We start from the raw sequence: 19,439 nt of genomic DNA, 5'->3' as shown, positions 1-19,439 counted from the left end.
GTGTGTGTGTGTGTGTGTGTGTGTGTGAGAGAGAGTTTGTTTCTTGTGTGCAGGTGTGGGTTTTTTTTGTTTTTGTTTTTGTTCCTAGATCCTCAGTTCTTTATAAATGCTGATTCAGATGAAAATAGCATATCAACATTTTTGGGGGCATTTTAGGCCTTTATTTGACAGGACAGCTTAGACATGAAAGGGAAGAGAGGGGCTGAATGACATGCAGGTCGGAATTGAACATGCATCTGCTGCCGCGAGGACTGAGCCTCTCTTCACATGGCGCACACTCTACCCAGTGAGCTACCCAGGCTCCCTAATATTATGAAATTCTTACATATTTATTTGGATGACTGGTGTTTAAAAATTGTAATAGCTGTTATTTATGTGTATCTTTTCATTTAACCTAAATCCAGCAAGGCTGCACTTTTGAAAATCCAATCGTGGGAGTTCCTCCTAGTATCAGACTAAATATAATTTCGCAACTTTGGTCTTGCTTGTTCTTTTCTTGGTCCTAATATACTAACAATTGTGATTATCCTGATCATGAGACAGGACCTTAGTATTGGATTTTCAGTTTCCCTGGTTTGACTATAATCTTAATCTGTGATCTAATTAATTAATTAATACTTACTTAATGAATGACACTGAACCAAAGATGCAAAACTAATATTTTGCTACTCTACTTCAAACTTGAGCTCATGTTGTCAACTGAGCTGTTTACTTGGCAGGTGGCAAACTGTTCTAAAACGTGGTATTTTTTTTTTAATTGTAAGATTTGTTTTATTTTTTAAAGCATTGGTGTCTCAGATGTTGTTGTGCATGTTTATTTGGTGTGTTTTTAGTTTTTAGCTAAGTCTTTGAGGCTTCTTGTTCGTTGAAACAGTTCTAAGAGATTTAAGATTTAATTAAATTTGCTTGATGATCAGATGTTCTGTGTTGTGACATTTTTTTTTCAGTTAGTAAGCCTAGGTGATTTGATGATTATTTTGTGAGAAGTGCAGTGTGCAGATATGTTGTTTTTTCCCAAGTCTGTTTTGGCTATTCAAATTGCCTTTTATTATGACAAGTATGTATTACACAGAGAGCACAGCCTAGAGTGATAGGGTAATTAGCCTACAATTTGAATAAAAAGATCCCAGACAGTGCGAATTTAGTGGTAGCCTACTGTTAGTATTTCATACTACTGTCGAAGAACCTCACACAACCTTGGCTCAGGGGGAAAAAAAATCGGAAACTCCTTGTTGTCTATAGCATATGTAAGCATAACCAATCAAATGTTTATCTGATCTCACACAAATTTCACTAAATAGGAAATCACCACAAACTTTAAGCTGTAGTTCTCATCAGGCTGGAAGCCTTACAGCAAAGCGCGCTCCGAGACAAGAACGCGCACGTAGGGGCACGGTGTTGAACCACCAATATATCGGCGTCAGCCGCGTCATAACTTTCAACAACGGCGCGGTGGGTCACGTGACAGCATCTGCTGCTGGCTGAGCGAAGCGTGTTAGCAGGTAAAATAAAGATTAAAGATTTGTTGTGCTAATGTCGTCGATTTAAAATCAATGTGAACGACTCAATCGTCTTATCTTACAACTTTTAAATTAGTTTAAGGAAAACCGATCGGACAATTCAGGGAAACCGTCCGTCCTTTTTCGATGGTTAACTAGCTAGTTAACTAGCTTGCTAGCTACCCAGCGTAATGTCCGTACTGGGGTGCTGCAATCGTTGAATGCGGACGGGCCGTTCACATGCCGGGGCAGTTAGCTTGCTACTGATATCTGTCGTAGCTTAACATGAACGGGCGCCGCGTTTTTCGACAACTTTTCTTCCCCCACACCGTATTGCATCAACATAGCATTATACACCGGCCGTGGTAAATGTTAATTTGACACGCCGCGTCGCCTGCTCCTAACTTTAGCTAACTTTGCACCCTGAGGTTAGCGTTAAGTGAGTCACGTTAGCTTTCTCGCTTTACACAAAAGGATAGCTACATCGTCGCACTTTGTTTATTTTGTTGTTCCTGAGTTGGTGAAGCTAGCTATACGAACAGCGATCACATTGGTGGACAGGTTAACTAACTTCATTGTATTGTCACACTGCTAATATCCTGCCAGTAGAATACTATATTTTAACGTTATGAATTGTGTGTGTCTCGCTCACGTAACAAAGGCGAGCCGTTAGCCAGGCTAACTAGCGTAGCCTGGCTAACGCTGATGTGAAGGTTAGCCAGTGCGGCTCATATTTCCGCAGAACTTGTAACTTACACCTAAATAATGTAACGATTCAGTTATAAATTACTATAAGTACGGGCGAATGAAAACACTGATAACAGTTGCTACATTATGCAGTTGACGTTAACCGTGCCTTGCTGTCTTAACGGTAAAAGCCGGTGGATCTCGTTTGTTGTGCTCCCACGCTTACCAGTTAGCGAGCTAGTTAGATATAACGTTAACCAGTTGCTGCATGTTATATAATCGAACCCACGGCTATCCTGGCATACAGGGTATTTTGTGTTTAGTTTACTTATTTCTTTTAATCACAAGCCGAATGGCTAGTCGCTATCTTGATTTCGATGGGGGCAAAGTGTTATAATTCATAATACCATTAACATATGCTGGTGCATACTCACTGTCTTGTGTTGGAGACTGAGGGAGGGTTGTAAGTTGACACCCGGACAGTCCCCTCTTGGCTGGCTAAATTTAACCGGGGTGGTGGGGGCGACAGATGGAGTTATAGTCTTACATGGTATACTTGACAACAGTGAGTCTCGTCTGCTTATATTCAGTTTATTGTATTGGCATTAGACAATTATTTAGTATGATACTGGGAATTGTGAAGCACTGTAATCATCTCACATAAACATGTGCCACTTTCTCTCCCCAGATTTTTCTATTTTGTACATACATTGTTTTGTATATACTGTATATGATGACTTCAGTGGTCAGCAATCAAGCCCGGGGGACTCGGGACAGAACGCTGCCCACCACCACACAAACAACACAGCCACAGAAACAGATACAGGTGGGTTTTCACCATTGTGCATACATTGTTGCATCCAGTTCTAAATAATTGTCCTGCTCAATTAAAAATTGCCCATTTTTTTTAAAATACAATCAAAGGTTGTATTTCATGTTATTATACTGATATTGAAATACAAAATACGTAATGATTTAAATGGATTATTAGGTGACCACATCCTACTTGGTATTCCTTTACCAGGATGGTAGAATCTTGTGATATAAGTAAATATAACCTATTGTCTCGTGGTCTGATGTATTGTTGAATACGAAAATGAGGCAAGGTTCTGTGTGTTCCTGTTGAATTGTTTCTAACGGAACTCTTTGTTTACCAGCCCACAGCAGAACAGATTCGTTTAGCCCAAATGATCTATGACAAAAATGATGCTGACTTTGAAGACAAGGTCAAACAGGTAATGTGTGTGTGTGTATGCACACACATTTAAACAAACACATTTTCTGGATCACCAGCTAATATTCTTGGCCATTGGGACCCTCATTCCATCATGTGGCGATCTGTCTTAACGCTCTGTTTCTGTTGTGCACACTCACAGCTGATTGAGGTCACTGGGAAGACTCAAGATGAGTGCATGGTAGCCCTCCATGACTGCAACGAAGATGTGAACAGAGCCATCAATTTTCTGCTGGAGAGCACCTCTGACATAGTAAGTTTATGTACACATACGTACACCATATTCAGTTTCATTTCTTGTGACGAATCCTTTGGGAATTTTGCAAACTCCATGAACCATGCACACATTTCTCAATATAGGTGTATTTACAGGCCTCCACACTGTGACCAAATGGTCTCATTTTGTGACCATTTTTTAAACTGTGCAAGTATTTTTACAACTACTAAAAGCAAGGCGAGAAACATGCTGTTGCACAACTCTGTTACGTTACTTTGTTTTTGGTTTTGACTACAGTTGCTGATTAAATGTATAACTATTCGTCGCAACAAAAAGTGCGTGTGTGTTTTTGAGTGTTTCGGTCTTTCACTCCCTCATTACTTATAATGTCCCACACTGGGTGTTAAAGGTCCCATGTCATGGTGCTCTTTGGAAGCTTTTATATAGACCTTAGTGGTCCGTAATACCATATCTGAAGTCTTTTTCCCAAAGTTCAGCCTTGGTGCAGAATTACAGCCACTAGAGCCAGTCTCATGGGTAGGCCGAATTTTCTGGGCGAGCAAAGCAGAGAAAAAAGAGGTAACCCAGATTGGCCATCTGAGCTTTCATTTTCTTAAAGGCAGAGCAGGATACCCAGGGCTCAGTTTACATCTATTGCCTTTTCTAGCCTCTGGGGGACCATAGGCAGCTTGGGGGAAGTCATAGTAAGGTTAAAAAACCTCAAAGTTAAATTTTCATGGCATGATTTAGGTTTTTTAGTCAAGCTCATTCTTTGGTTTAATTCTGTCAGAACTCCTGGGAGACTGTGGGGAAGAAGCGGAGCCTTGGGAAAGAAGGAGGACCCTCAGAGATAAAGGAAAACAGGGAGAAGAAAGGAGGAGAGAGGGAGACTAGTCGCGGACGTGGGGCATCCAACAGGAGAGGTAGAGGCATCAGCCGAGGGCGAGAAGGTAAGAAAGATGTTTTTCCTGTCTGGATTGTGTAAATGAATGCTCCTTGTTGGTCTGTTAAAATGTCTTTCTCTTTAATGCATATTTGACATTGGCTGTTAGTTTTTAGTCATATGTTTATGAAAGTATGCTGAGTATATAGAACTGTCAACTCAACTTAGATTTTTTTTCCTTTGATTTCCCAATGAGTTGAATTAAAAAGGCTCAGGTGTTTCTCGCAGTTCAGTACTAATGAGTCTTTGTGTTCTCATTTTCTTAAACCTGTGTTTCTTGTTGGATTCCAGGTCGGTTAGAGGAGAATGGGTTTGAGGTGGCTCCTGGAGAGAGAGGTGGAGACCGTGGACGCAGGGGGCGGGGCAGAGGTTAGAAATTAAAAAATTATACCTCTTTAGGTTTTTTGAGTGCATTCCCATTTTGTTAGCAATGTGTCCAAAGTTGGATTATACAAAGCATAGGTTGGAAAAGTGGTGTTTTAGTGAACTGTGATCTAGGGTAGCGCTATATATTGTAGGGGTGTCAGGATTTAGATTTTTAATCAAATTTATCAAAATGAACTCTCAATGCTTTGGCTGTAGGACTTTTTTGCTGCGTAATATCATTCTTATAAGATACAAACTTTATTGATCCCACACCGAGAATATTCATTTGTTACAAAAACTTAAAAGTAATAAAAATCAGAGGAGTGGGGGGATTGTGTGAAATGTAACTATATAAATAAAAAAGCGATAGCTGGAAAAGTAATTGTAATGGTTTTTATATTGTGCAGCACTGCTGCAATCCCTAAGATAGGGAATTGTCTCAGATGTTGTTGTGCATTTTGGGTGATGTAGCTGGCGATGTATCTATTTGTGTCTGCAGGCATTTAAAGTATTAGTGCTCAACATGTGTGGAGTGCGCTCAGTCCCTGCAGCTGCTTGAATGGGTGTTTGGTGGGGCAGGGGATCTCAACAACAATGAGTGGGAAAATGAGTAGAATCTGACTGGATTTGTATTTTTTTTTTCAACAAGTAGAATGGTGAGGTCAATCAAGGCCTGGTTCCAAAGAAATTTTGTCCGATAGTTTGTTATGCTCTTCAAGGCCTTGACACACCAAGGAAACCACTCTATTCAATCCCATAGCCAATCCATCTGATTGACTATTCAACTTTAAAAACAGTGAGAAAAACAAACAATTGAGTGTACACAGTAGACTTGTTTTTTTTTATCTCATCTGATCAATTCAATAAACATAGAGCTGTCAAAACTTGCCCAAATTATCTTTTGGGTTAGACTGTGTCAGACACATCACGTAGGTGGGGCAGAGCCAGGTTTTTTTTTTTTTTTTTTCATAAAACCAACAACGTCTTTTGTAGTATGGTTGCATGCCAGGTTCTCTGTGTGCTTGGTGTTTTGCTAAGTGAAAATGCAGTTATGCAGGGTTTGGAAGTATAAGCTATATAAATTGGTACTGAACTAATTAATTTGAAATGTGAACAAACCCCCAAGGTTGTTCTGCTGTGCTGTATTGTCTATGGGACAATGAGGCATTTATTGTGGTAATCCAATTATTTTTTAACAGTTCTATGCCATTTCTATCCATTGGAGGGCTGCAAAGTGGCGCCTACAGTAAAAAAATAACTAGTTGCGTTAAAATAGAGATGAGTTGCGCAATAACCTTCCATGGTCTTTGCAGCAGTGTTGGTTGATTACAATAGACACGCTTTGCTGTGGGCATGCTGAGGCAGATGTGTCGCGCCACATCCGTGGCCCATGCAATTTGGCCGTAACTGTTACCTCAATGGCCAGTGTTTGACAGCACAGATTTGTTGTATCATCCTGGTGAAGTTAACAATGACATTGCACTGTATTATTAGGTACATGAGCGCAATCATAAAGCAATGCCAGATTAAAAAAAAAAAATCAGTCTTTTTAAAACTGTTAGAAAAGAAACTTAAGACACATAAACGAGCATGGTTTTAAATAAATACAGATAATTATGTGTCATGCTTGACAAAGGCCGATGACCGAAAGTTTCAGTAAACTTAGAACTGTCTTTAAACAAATGCTTAATGAAAAGTTTAGGCTTAAGTCGACTACTCAGCAAAGGTCATCTGGTGTTTTGTGTGTATCCTCAGGGGCAGGGGTTCGCGGTAGAGGAAGAGCAGCGGCTGGGAACAGGTTCTCCTCCCAGGGAATGGGGTAAGAACACGTTTTTTTGTGACATTAAGCCTGAAATAGGATGAGGAGGTGGTGATGGTTAATACAAGCACATATCTAAAAAAACAAATGTGTGGAAAATTTAAGTTTTCTGAATCTTCTCATTCAGTAGCAACAGACCAGATGGTATTTTCTTCAGTTGTGCTTATGTTTTCACACCTTTCCAACTGTTTCCTCCTCTTTCCTGTTTTTTCTTTCCACTGTACTACTTTCAGCATCTTCAATCCTGCTGACTACACAGCTAACTCTCGAGCTCGCCAGGAGACATGGGACAGCAACGAACCTGCTGAGGGAACTGGTAAGGACCATAATGGAACATAAGATGTCACGTTGAACGGGTGTGGACATAGCAACACTAACTTGGCTGCTGTGTTTTTGTTTTTTTTAGGAACATGGACAGGCAATGGGGAAGACTGGGCTTCAGAGGACTGGAATGAGGATGTAATGCAGCACCTTTTTAATGATCTGAAAGGGATTTGGATTGCTTGAGTTTTAGGGCCTACACGTTTGTTTACTTTGATTGCTTTAAGTCTGAACTGGCCTGCCTAATGTCTCTTGTTATTTGAGATTGTATGTCTAGTGATAACTTTGTAAAATCTACTGGTTAAGAGTCAGGGATTTTATGTGGTGTAACTATGTCAATGTGGTTCTGAATGGTTGTTGATACACAAGCACTATGCCTATATTAAGCTAATGCCTGTTTGTACTTTTTGTCCCTGTTCACAGTTGTCTGAGACTAAAGTATTCACTGCCTCCTCTACTCCAGCAAACCACATCACACCTGGATCCAAGTAAGCCATCCTGCCCAAAATCCAGTCAACTTAAATCCCTACAGAGAGCTAGCTTTATTTTGGAGAGTAACTTTTTATTTAATCTTCTGCTTGTTGACCCTCTTCCCCAAACCACTCTTTTCTCCCACTCTTTACATCCCCACTCTTTCTGCTCTCCCATCTCTTGCTTCCCCTCAGTGTGGACCTGGCTAGTCTACTGCCAAAGACTGGAGTGGCTGTTGGGGGTTCTACGGACTCTGACTTGGGGGCGATAGTTGATGGTCCCTCAGCCGAGGATTTGGGCCAAAGCCTGGTGTTCACCAATTCCCACCACAATGGACGCACCGCAACACACAGCTACGCACACGCCACGGCCAACAGCTACGCCCATGCTGCCTCTGCTAGTACCAACTATGCACATGCTGCGCTGGTACAGACAGTCACACATACACACACTTAAACATTTGCAAGCACCTACAGGCATGTTTATGTGCCTACACACTGATACATGGTATCAGTGTATTCAGTTACTCAGATTTGTTTCTCTTATCCTCCTAGTCCTCAGTCCTGGGTTCTGGTTTTGGGTCCCTGAATGCGCCTAAGCCGACACCTGCCTCTGACATCAGGACATCGGAGCAGCTCAACGGCCCTCGGCTTGGTCAGAGAGCCAGTCAGCCATTGGCCACCGCCAGCAGCATTAGTGTTCCCAAAGATGCAGGGCCACCTTCACTACAGAACCCTGGTCCTGCTTTCTCCCCCTCTGTAGAAGTTAAGGCTCAGAGAGTGGAAAATGGCCCCGTTACCGCTCACCACAGTAAGTTTTAAATTTCGTAATTTGAAGAAAAAAACGTTGAATCTAACACAGACATGTAAGGCATGGTTATTCAGTTATTATGACAGCAATGTAAGAGGTATGGTGCACTTCAATATAATATGTATATGAATGTATATTGATCTGCATTCTCCCCAGTGGAGATGAAGCTTCAACCAGAACCATCAGCGGTGCTCAGCCAGCTGGCTCAGAGGCAACAACAGTCCTCCATCCTTCCAACCACAGAGCCTCTAGGCCTGTCACATGCTCCACAGGTCCCCACACCGCCAGGTAGGGTTTCAGACCGTATCATACTATGCGTTTTGAAAGCTTAGAATACCATGTGACATTAGGGTTCCAGCTACACTTAATTATTTTCATAATTGAATATAGATTATTTTAACCAGCAGTGGTAGCTTGTGCTTCAAGGCCTGACTCAAACGGAATCTGCGGATTGTTATACAGTTTTCAGCTGTGATCCAGAATGAAAATCTGCAGTATTTAGCGGACTGTTTTCTGCTTGGGGTGTGGATGTGGTAACATTCAGTTTTATTTAAACAAATGTATGTAATGTGTTTAAATTATTAGATTCCAAAAATAAGATTCAGTGTGGTCCTGTTCATGACTCACTGAGCTGTTGAAAGACCACAATAGCAGAAATGACAACGAAAACTTAGTGTTCCTTCTGTCTTGTTTGTGGACTGTAACCACATAAAATAAGACCAGAAATATTTGGCTAACAGTGAAACAATGGCTACAGAGCTGATATTAAAGACAAATATTCATCACACAATATTAGTGAGGCAGGGCCTTCTCTTCTAAAGAAATGAGTAGAATGAACACTAACAGTATATATGTGCTGTAAGATTATGGTAGTATCACCATCATCACTGTCATTTTGATCATGCTGATTTTAACATTTTGAAATCCCTTCAGGTCATGAGTCCTCTGTTACTCATATAAGAGATGGAGCTTCTCCAGGAGTGAAGATGCCAGGCATGGATCCTTCTGTTACAGAACCCCCTCAGCGGCAGCTAAAGACACAGAGACGCAGAGTACCTCCCCTCTCAAAGGCAAGATATGGAAGAAACTGAGTCTTATCAGTAGTGTATGGGGGGGGGGGAGGGTCACTTTCTGGACCATGGAATTCACTTCCTTCCAAAATGTCTGGATGCGATCACATGCCCAGGAGCAGGTGAATAAACATACCCTCGTGTTTGTTTTACATGTATGACAAAGATTTGAACTACGGGGGAACTTTTTCTGGAGGCAAAAAGGTGTAAAATAAGTCCTATAGAAAAACTTAAAATATTTGGAAAAAAGGCCTTACAAGGAATGTCAATCGTTTTTAATTTGCTCAAATAGCGTTACAGTGTTGGAAATCAATAGACCTGTGACATCTGATAGGCCCTTGGAAGCCCACTCCAGCAAGCCAATACTCCTGATCTGCAGCGGAAGGTCAGGATTCAATGCCGGGGGGACCAAGCAGAAATAGCAGAGGGAATATTTAAATTTTTTTTTTTAAATTATCATTCCAGACCTGTAGTGTGTTTTAAATAATAGAGTTCCAGAGTTCATCTGGTCCATATCATTAATAAAGGGGAGGGATTCAAGCCTTTTAGGATGACATGCCAGAGACGAGAGACTAATCCATAAATAATCCCTCGTCTTTATAAACCAGTTAGTCATAATTTTGAGTTGAGCTGACCAGTAATAAAGTTGTAGGTTGGGAAGGGATAAATCTCCCAGTTCCTTTTTGGTTTTGGCGTTTAGTGATTGACAGATAAGCTGCGGTCAAGTAGCACAGAATATTTTGAATTAAGTAGTTTTAATTGTGGGAGATGTTGTTTTTTTTGTTTTGTTTATTCTCCCGAAGAAGGTAGTGGGCAGGGAGATGCATTTCTTCAAATAGTTTCTAATTTTTTGAATTGGAGGGGAATAATTGGTCTCAAATAGATTGTTCAAATCAGGAGTGACGAAAATACCCAAATATTTTAAGCCATTCTTCGATACCCCAAGAGAAGATTGTATGGTTATATTCTGGGGACTATTGAAAGCCAGGGCGCCAGATTTTCCTAGTTTAATTTTATAACCTGACACAGCACTAAATAAGGCTACAGTCCAGAACTGATTTTTTTATTTAAGGATTACTTAAATAAAGGACTTATCAGCAAATAATGAAATAACATGGTTCTTTTAACCTGCTGTAATACTGATTATGTCCGGATTAGTCCTGATGGCCTCGGCCAGGATCTCAAACCATGTAAACCAGAGTGACGGGGTACCCTTGTTTACAACCTCTGTGAAACTAACCAACATCAGTCATTTATTTGTATTAACACTTGCTATTGGTTCAGAGTAAAGAGTGAGAGAGGTCCATCTTCTCTGAACTGTAAAAGGGTTTTTTATTTTTTTATTTTAAATCTCTAAATGTACTATTAAGAGTCAATTGGTCACAGGAATCATCACTTCAGTGAGTTTTAATCATGTTGATTGAGCGATCATTGTTCTGATTTTTCAATTGGTGGTCAAGTTACCGGCGGCACCTATTACCAAATTCATAATACTTTTGCTTAGTGAAAAGTAGTAGCTTCTGAACTTGGTGAGTGTGGTCAGTATTGTGTTTGGTCTTTGCAGTCACTAGCGTTTTTTAGATTTGCAACTTGGGGGGTTTTGCTTATGCATTCATTTTAACCTAGTAACGCCCTTTTTATGATTGTTCTTATTGCTCTCTAGAATCTTCATTCGATGAGAAGTGTACGAAAAAAATGCCCGTTTTTAAAGTGGCTTTAGCCGCATTCCAGATAATAGCAGAGGACAACTGTTTTTTTTTTGTTTTAATTTATTTTAATGATCAAGCAAAATTGTAATTGTTCCAGACAAAGCTACAGAAGGGGTAACTGTTTAAAAGTGACTTATTGAATCTCCAGGTTGGAGTTCTGGGAATGTTAAATGCTGGGTCAATATGCAAAAGCACTGGGCCGTGATCTGATGGAGCAATAGTCTATACAGCTAGCCTGGACAGCATTTCAAAATTGTTGAGTATGACTTATGTGAATAGAATGTATAATCTCACTTAAGGATTAATCTGTCGCCATATATCTATCAGCGCAGTGTTTTTACATAAATTGTTGAGAGCAATGGATGACCTTGGATGTGATACATTTGCGGAGGAGGATTTATCCAGAGAAGAATTCACAATATAATTAAAATCACCAGCTGGGAAGCCCAGGGCTTTGCAATAATGGTTAAACAGTAAAACAATTTGAGATATATAAAATAAGGTGAATCAGTTTGGAGCATAAATTATAAGAATAGTTATGTGTTTTAAGAATTAAGCCTGTAATTACAATTAATCTCCTGTACGGGTCTTTTTCTTCGTGTTCCAAATTGAAAGGGATGTTATGTATGAGAATGGCTGTACCTCTTTTTAATTCTGCGAATGGGAAGAGAAGTAGACTCGACCCACCCTGAGGTTTATACTTTAAACACATTTAAGTAGCAGTTCACGGGAATGTTTTGACTAAACATAGCCGCTAGATAGCTATCATCACATAACGGCTTGATATCCATAATTTATAAATTTTACACTATACAAATAAAAGTTATGAAATTGGTTAAATAATTAAGCCAAGTTCTACATATACCTCTTTGTCTTCTCAGATACCATCGTCGGCAGTGGAGATGCCGGGCTCAGCAGATATACCTGGCCTGAATGTTCAGTTTGGGGCTCTTGATTTTGGGTCTGAGGCTGGTAGTGGAACAGGAGACATGGCTCAGACGTCAGCCAGGGAACGCGCCCAAGTTCAGGGCCCAGCTCCAGTACCTATGTCTCTCCCTACCGCTGTTCCCACACATCAGCCACAGAGCAGCCTGTTCTCCAAGCAGCCAGGATCTATGAGGTGTGTGTGTGTGTGTGTGTGTGTAGTTGGTCGGTCAGGCACACATTTGTCAATGTGAAGAATTTGTCATTTTCAATGTTGTACATGTGCAGAATTGTGCATCTGTTAGGCATGGAGTCTTTAGCCATGCACAAAGCAGAGTACTCACTGCATCCACAGGCACACAATTTGTCACTGAGATAAAAGGATTTAGATTATGATGCCGTCATTTTAGCTCAGTTGCAGCTAGAAACTGCTTGTATGTTTTAAATTAAACCAGTAATACATCATGACTTTACTTCTGACATAGTTGGTATATTTCTCCATCTTCCTTTCTCTCGGCCATGTAAACAGTGACCACATGAGCAGCTTACCCACCTTACCCTTAGCTGTATCAGATCCCAACTTCCCCTCACCATCCTTGGGCTTACCCAGTGTCACGCCCTCCCCCTCCATGGGTCTTCCCAGTGCAGCCGCTCCACCATCCTCTGCAGCTCCTACCACAGCCAGTCGTGTGGAGAGCAGTGGTCCAAGGTCCCTGCCACCTCATCTGGCCTTCTCTCAGAGCAACGATGTCCCCTCAGCTACTGTCCTTACAGTAAGGATAAAGCTTTTTCTCTATGTATGCATAAAGAACCAAAATGACAAGAGGATAATGACCACCGCTGACTTCATTTTTATTTCTTGAAAGCTCTGCGTAATACCTGACAAATCTGAATGATAAAAATAAGACTTTGTTAATTTCCTATTCTCTTAGAATGGCTACAGTGGCATGAAGACACAGAGCACACCGGACAGTAAGTACACAACAATTGGAGTGGAGTGGCCAATCACATCCAATATGATACATATCTATTGCTAAATACATACCATAGAAGGTGGAAATGGTCCTTTTTTAGTGGATGAGGTTTGATTAGGACCAGAACATACTCGATCCATCTTTCATGCCCAACTTTGTTACATTTATATTTCATTCTTTTATTTCTCCTTTCAAAATCAATTTTCTTTTTAAAGTTTGTAATGTACACACAAGGTTATTTACTGTATATAGCCCTTTTTTTAAGCAACATGGCAATTCAAAGCGCTTTACGGAAAAGAAATTTAGAAACATTCAGTCATTAAAGTGGATAAACAACAAAGATATTCTAAAACAGAATAAGACATATATAAAATGCAAGAATAAAAGTTGTGTAAGAAATTAATAATTACTTGGTTTGATAAAAGCCAGTCTTCAGTCTTGAGATTTACCAATTCTGTAATTGTTCTTTTTAACCAGCTACGTCATCGTCTAGAGCCGTGAAAAATGAGTCTCCCGTTATGACGAGTGACAGTGGCCACCACATCTCCTCCCCTGCAGTTGCACTTTCCCACTCAACATCCATCCCCTCGCTCAGCAGGTAAGGGATGGTTTGGCCATACCAAGGCATTTTATATTGCATATACATGTTTTGTGTCCCCTTTTTTTGTCTGGAGATGATGATGGTTACAAGCACATATCCTAATCATGTTCTGTGGAAATTTATTTCACTGAGTCTCCGGTTGTCCTGCTCATGTTTCCTGGCTTTTTGAGATTTAAGCAGGCTGACAAAATCATTTCACTCTTTTTTTTTTTTTTTTTTTTTTTTTTTTTTTTTTTTTTAAGTCATGTGACCAGTTCTCACTCATCTGGATCGGCCCTCGTCACGAGCTCCGCCCTTACTGTAAGTGGATGTTCATGCTTGCATTAAGACATAAGATAACTTAAACATCACTTTGTAGTTGTTATAATAGAAGAACATGGCATATTTGCTTAAAAAATAGGCACTATTTGAGCTTTGGGGAAAACATAGTTTTATTTATGAAGACATCATCCTTTGACCTACAACAGTTGCTGGATCTCTTCTCATACACCCTTTCTGCTCTGTTACACCAGATGAGTAACGAGGAGAGCAACAGTAGCGGCAACCTCCATGCCTATTCATCATCGTCGTCCAGCCAAGCTGTCCATTCCGGTTCTTCAGCTCCCCTGGCTGTCACCAGCTCAATCACCAATGGTCTTCATCCATCTGGAGCACCTGGACTAACTCCTAATGGCACACTCTCAGTTGCAGGCAACCGCACGGCACCCCTGCTCACAACCACCTCTGGTAGGCTCTTAGTTTGACAAAGGAATCTCATCCCCCAACAGAGGAACTGATTTACAAAAGATTCTTTTTAAATAAAAAATGTATGTCATATTAAAATACACTTTCACTTTTAATCAGGGTTTTCTGACACTCAACTAAGACCGTACAGATTTGTCAAGTCAAAAGTCTGTTTCTCTCCTTTGCCAGGTAAAGCTCCTCCAAACTTGGCCCAAGGGGTGCCCCCTCTCTTGGCCAACCAGTACATCATGGGCCCTGGTGGCTTGCTCCCTGCTTACCCGGTAACTATACACTTTCTTAAGTGTGTGTGTGTGTGTGTGTGTGTGTGTGTGTGTGTGTGTGTGTGTGTGTGTGTGTGTGTGGTGTGGTGTGGTGGTGTGTGTGTGGTGTGTGTGGTGTGTGTGTGGTGTGTGTGTGTGTGGTGTGTGTGTGTGTGTGTGTGTGTGTGTGTGTGTGTGTGTGGTGTGTGTGTGTGTGTGTGTGTGTGTGTGTGTGTGTGTGTGTGTGTGTGTGTGTGTGTGTGTGTGTGTGTGTGTGTGTGTGTGTGTGTGTGTGTGTGTGTGTGTGTGTGTGTGTGTGTGTGTGTGTGTGTGTGTGAGTGTGTGTGTGGTCAAAATAAACATATTTAGCCAAATTCCAAGAACCTTAACAGAATTTTGGTGGCCCAATGTTGATCTTTTCACCCTTCTTGCCTCGGGCTCTTTGCACTGGATATGCAAAAGAGCTGTTCACTAAGCCGAGGGTAAATGTGACGCTTCAAAGCTTAGAGGCGGTCCATTCAACTACACTGTTCTGGGGGACACATTTTCAGAATCCTGATACTGAGTGAGGAGAAAGGATGCAGACGGCACTGGCATGGTCCGATGACATAATTCCCATGCAAATTAAGTAGCCATGCTCCGGGGGGGTTGGGGGGCTGGTTTGTCTCCCGCAGCAGCTGAGTTTCCCAAGATTAGTAGCAAACTAAACAGTTAAGACTACAAACCAACAGCTTTCGTTTTACATTGTTTGTAAAACATTACTTTTTGCTGAGTTGCATGCTGTAGTTGCTGTGGACGAGAGCAGCAGATGATTGTTACCTTGTGCCGGGTTCCTTTCGTGGAACACTGGACGTTTTCTACTGAGTGGATGTAGCAGCATGTTTGCAGCTTAAAATGACCCCAAACTTTCTGTCTTTGTCTCGCCTGTGTCTTCTCTTAACCCATCAGCCTTGTGTCCACAGAAGTGTTAGCCTGTTCTGCGCTAGTAATAATCCTCCGTGCAGAAACACAGTGAGCCGTACTCCGTTAGTTACATTGAATTAACGAAGCTTTGAGGCAAAGAATTTTGCTTCAAGGATTTTTTTGTAATCTCAAATTGTTTCAGCCCTATTTCCTATATACTTTAAACTTAACAATGTGTGGATACATTGAATTTAACAAGTGTGGCAGTGAGTTCACTCTTTATTCTCTAGAGCTTTTCAGTGTTAATTGTTTTGGTGGGTTCTGTTTAAACATGGCATCTTCAGAACAGACACTGACTAACGCTGAGTAGAAGCTCAAAATGGGTAGAAGATGAAACTAAAGCTGAGTTTGTAGGCTACAGTGAGGTTCATTGTACTACATTATCACCAATTCTTTTCTCCATTTATCTTTAACAGCAGATCTATGGATACGAGGATTTGCAAATGCTGCAGTCTCGCCTTCCTATGGTGAGTCATTTTATACCTTGCTGCATCTAACTCTGGTTCTAGTATTTTGTAAATCAGCAGTTGCCTTTCATATGATTCCCTGTATGTTATTTTTTGCTATCATAGTAACCACTCAATCTATTTTCTTACTGGCAATATCACCAAATTCCCAAAGTAGCATTCCGAGTCTCTTAAAATTATTTTTTTCTCTCTTCCTACACAGGATTATTATGGTGTAACATTCCCTGGTACTACGGCTACTATGCCTGGAAGAGAGAGTCTGGCCAACAATCCATATTCTGGTAAGTCACATTGTATGTTGAGTTGATATGTCTACTGCATTATTTTAAAGATAGGCTCTTAACTCCAGCTGAACAATTAACACAATGGGGGAGCCGTTTAAAACTACACATCAGTCTGTTATACTTTGCTTTCTAGATTTAGACCAATCAGACTGTGACAAAGTACTTATGTTTCCTTAAAGGTCTCATGTGTATGATTTAGGAAAATCATAATACTGTTTTCAGTAGTGTATAATCACATGTAAATATAAATTGTTTTCATTACCCCAGAATGAGTTGTTTAAATCTACAAATGGAGAGAGTTCTCTTTCACAAAGTACCCCATGTTGCACTGCCATGTTTTTACAGTAGCCCAGAACAGTAAAAAACAAACACTTGTTTTAGATAGGGCCATTCGCATTTTTGCTTTGACCAGTTTTTCTTCATGCTGCTAAATCCTAAATGCTTAACCTTCAATTTGGTGGCTTCCTTGCTTATGTATGTTAACTGTTCAACAGACCGGCAAAGAACTTTTTATTTTTATTTTTTTTTCAACTTCAATAACGTCTGCTCTACTGTCACTTTCTGTCCAGGGGAGGCGACAAAGTTTGGCAGAAATGATTCGTCATCTCCAGCTCCCCCAACCAGCTTGTCTACAGCCGGGGTGCAGTCCCAGCCCCAGCAGGCTCCACAGGCAGGAACACAGGGTCAGGGCCAGGGGCAGCAAACGCAGAACCAGGCCTTCCTCAACCCCCCTCTGCCTCCTGGCTATGGATACACTGGTAAGGAAAAGTAATATTATGTTTAATGATGAGAATGACAAATGTATTTCCACTCAAATCATCCACGCGCCTCACATTTACTCTCAATGCAAATTTTAGCTTAAGCTACCATTCCAGTAAAGCCTAAGGCTTTACAGTTATTTTCAAATTAAACAAAAGTGAAAAATAATGTAACACTGCTCTGCACAAAAGAGCCCTTCTCATCATTGTTGCTTAAAGACAATTGCCTAGTGTTCTCCTTTTTATTGCACTTGGATTATTTATTATTATTTTTTACTTGCTATTTTACAGGTCTGCCGTACTACGCTGGTGTGCCCGGGGTTCCTTCAGCCTTTCAGTATGGCCCGGCCGTCTTTGTGCCTCCTGCTTCGGCCAAGCAACCCGCAATGGGCCTGGCCAATCCCTCTAATCAGTATCACCAACAGCATCAGCCAAGTTACGGACAGCACGCATATGGCACAGGTAAGACCAGGACAAAACAAGAAGGCTTTCTCTGTCACTGCTGACGGATGTTGTTTTCAGACCATTCACAGCAAAAAAAAAACATCCTGAGTCGAGCAATGATAAACGTTTTCAATGTGAAGATTGTATCAGCTATAAGCTTTTTAATTGATTTAATTAAATTGAGCTGTGTGGCTATTTAAAATACGACAGCACAGGTTTATCTTAAATTATTACTGCCAAACTATCACCGTACCACAAAGAGCAACCTGCCATGAAAAGTAGAGAAGGTTACTTAATCAACTTCAACAGTTGGACTAGTTCTGTCTACACAAACACAGACCCTTTCCTTTCTGGACGTTGTGTATATGAAGCTATCTACTGCCCGGATAAACGGAGCGCCACAGGGAACTTCGGACTCTTTGCTCAGCCTGACTGAGTCCTCGAAGTCTATGTTGTAGACTTCTGTTTTTACCCCTTTTGCTGCTGTCTGTGCATCTTTTTGGTCCTGTGTGTCTTGTGTCCGTCTCTCATTCAATGTCTTGTTTGTCTGTTTTTGTGTCTTGTTGTTGAGCTGCGAGCTCCATTCCTGCTGTTGTTTTTGTTAGGTCTACCCCCCTCCCAGTCTTTCCTCTCTGTTTTATCTTTTCATTTTTTTCTTTGGTCCTGGGACATGTTCCTATGTCCCAGTGTATTGCTTAATTGTTTTAAATATAAATAAAAAAAGTTTGATCCCAAAAAAAACAGTTGGACTAGTTATGGTGACATTAGAGGGTTATCTGGCTAGTCACTTCTGTCTCTTTTAATTCTCAAAAGTAAAGTCTTTATAAAAGTTGAGAAGCTTAGCAGGAATTACTCTTTTTAATCCATAATGGCAACAGTTGGTGGTAAAGCTGTATTTTACTAGTTCAGAGAGGCAGGGTGTATGTACAAAGACCTCAGCATGAATTGCGTGTAGAGGGAGGCAAGAGATTTCAATTTCCAACCCTTGATTGATGAGATGTTCCTACTCCTAAAATCAAGGTGACGGTAGTTTGTCCTTTTTCTGTTATAACTGACTGCCAAACTGGATAATAAATTCTGTGGGATTCATTATTTGTTTGTTCATGTTTAACCTGAGCCAGACCGACAAAGATAGCAATCACATCCATACATGGATAGTAGAATACAGCTGTTAAAACATAATAAAATGCATGACACACTGGTATCGGATTGGTACTCTGTATCGGCCAATATGCAAGTTTTGGTATCGAGAAGCAAAAAGGGTATCGGACCATCTCTACTTAATACATGTACACCAAATGCTGCATGTGTGTGTGGAATCGGGCCTGTGTGTTTTTGCTTGTGCTGCATGCATAGCTCAAACCCCCCGCTGAAGTTGGACACGGCTCAATATAGACACAGCTGCCATTTTAGTCAGGTTACCTTACCGCCTCTCTCCCCTGCCCCCCTCTTTTCTCTTCCCATCCTCTTTCCTCTTCCTTTTCTTCACCTCTCGATCTCTCTTTCTCTCTCTCGCTCTCCTTCCTTTGCTCGCTCTGCCTCTCTCCTTCCTTTGCTCGCTCTGCCTTCTCTCTTCTTCTGTACTCCTCGTCCTTCAGCCTTTGATGACCTGTCTCAAGCCCACGGTGGAGAGTACAGTAAGGGAGGGTACGGAGGCTCTGCCCAGACGCAGGCCAAGTCAGCGGGCAGCGGCCCAGGGAAAGGTACAAACACAACACGTGCGCACACTCTAACAACACAGTCAAACTCTGTGGGCATTTCCCTGTAGGAAAAACAAATGTACTACAATTGCAGATGATTCTACAGTCAAGAGTGTTCTGGAGAAAGGTGTGTGTTTATGCATGTGTGTGTGATTGCACTTTGATGTGCACATAAATGGATACATGCAAAAGGGT

General features: G+C 41.1%; 1 protein-coding gene across 5 annotated transcripts in view; it reads left to right on the top strand.

The window, feature by feature from the left end:
* Nucleotides 1–1,407: 1,407 nt before the first annotated feature.
* Nucleotides 1,408–19,439, top strand: part of LOC116689706 (ubiquitin-associated protein 2) — a 23,194-nt gene continuing 5,162 nt past the window's right edge. Inside the window, exons 1-27 of one of the 5 annotated variants that reach the window (XM_032516311.1) lie at nt 1,408–1,502; nt 2,875–3,012; nt 3,344–3,421; nt 3,563–3,673; nt 4,428–4,587; nt 4,872–4,949; nt 6,702–6,765; nt 6,999–7,081; nt 7,172–7,224; nt 7,510–7,574; nt 7,752–7,983; nt 8,112–8,367; nt 8,524–8,655; nt 9,301–9,437; nt 12,028–12,255; nt 12,598–12,843; nt 13,003–13,042; nt 13,522–13,642; nt 13,888–13,945; nt 14,155–14,371; nt 14,558–14,649; nt 16,008–16,058; nt 16,261–16,339; nt 16,912–17,100; nt 17,392–17,562; nt 19,143–19,247; nt 19,339–19,371. In XM_032516311.1, the coding sequence (XP_032372202.1) occupies nt 2,917–3,012; nt 3,344–3,421; nt 3,563–3,673; nt 4,428–4,587; nt 4,872–4,949; nt 6,702–6,765; nt 6,999–7,081; nt 7,172–7,224; nt 7,510–7,574; nt 7,752–7,983; nt 8,112–8,367; nt 8,524–8,655; nt 9,301–9,437; nt 12,028–12,255; nt 12,598–12,843; nt 13,003–13,042; nt 13,522–13,642; nt 13,888–13,945; nt 14,155–14,371; nt 14,558–14,649; nt 16,008–16,058; nt 16,261–16,339; nt 16,912–17,100; nt 17,392–17,562; nt 19,143–19,247; nt 19,339–19,371 (3,175 nt within the window). In that variant the 5' untranslated portion in view covers nt 1,408–1,502; nt 2,875–2,916. Of the gene's footprint in view, nt 1,503–2,874; nt 3,013–3,343; nt 3,422–3,562; nt 3,674–4,427; nt 4,588–4,871; nt 4,950–6,701; nt 6,766–6,998; nt 7,082–7,171; nt 7,225–7,509; nt 7,575–7,751; nt 7,984–8,111; nt 8,368–8,523; nt 8,656–9,300; nt 9,438–12,027; nt 12,267–12,597; nt 12,844–13,002; nt 13,043–13,521; nt 13,643–13,887; nt 13,946–14,154; nt 14,372–14,557; nt 14,650–16,007; nt 16,059–16,260; nt 16,340–16,911; nt 17,101–17,391; nt 17,563–19,142; nt 19,248–19,338; nt 19,372–19,439 lie in introns of all 5 variants that reach the window. The other 4 variants (XM_032516310.1, XM_032516309.1, XM_032516312.1 and 1 more) reach the window with 4 other exon arrangements.

Source organism: Etheostoma spectabile, chromosome 5 (assembly GCF_008692095.1).
Source record: "Etheostoma spectabile isolate EspeVRDwgs_2016 chromosome 5, UIUC_Espe_1.0, whole genome shotgun sequence".
Lineage (NCBI taxonomy): Eukaryota > Metazoa > Chordata > Actinopteri > Perciformes > Percidae > Etheostoma > Etheostoma spectabile.
This window is presented reverse-complemented; position numbering and strand designations above follow the sequence as displayed.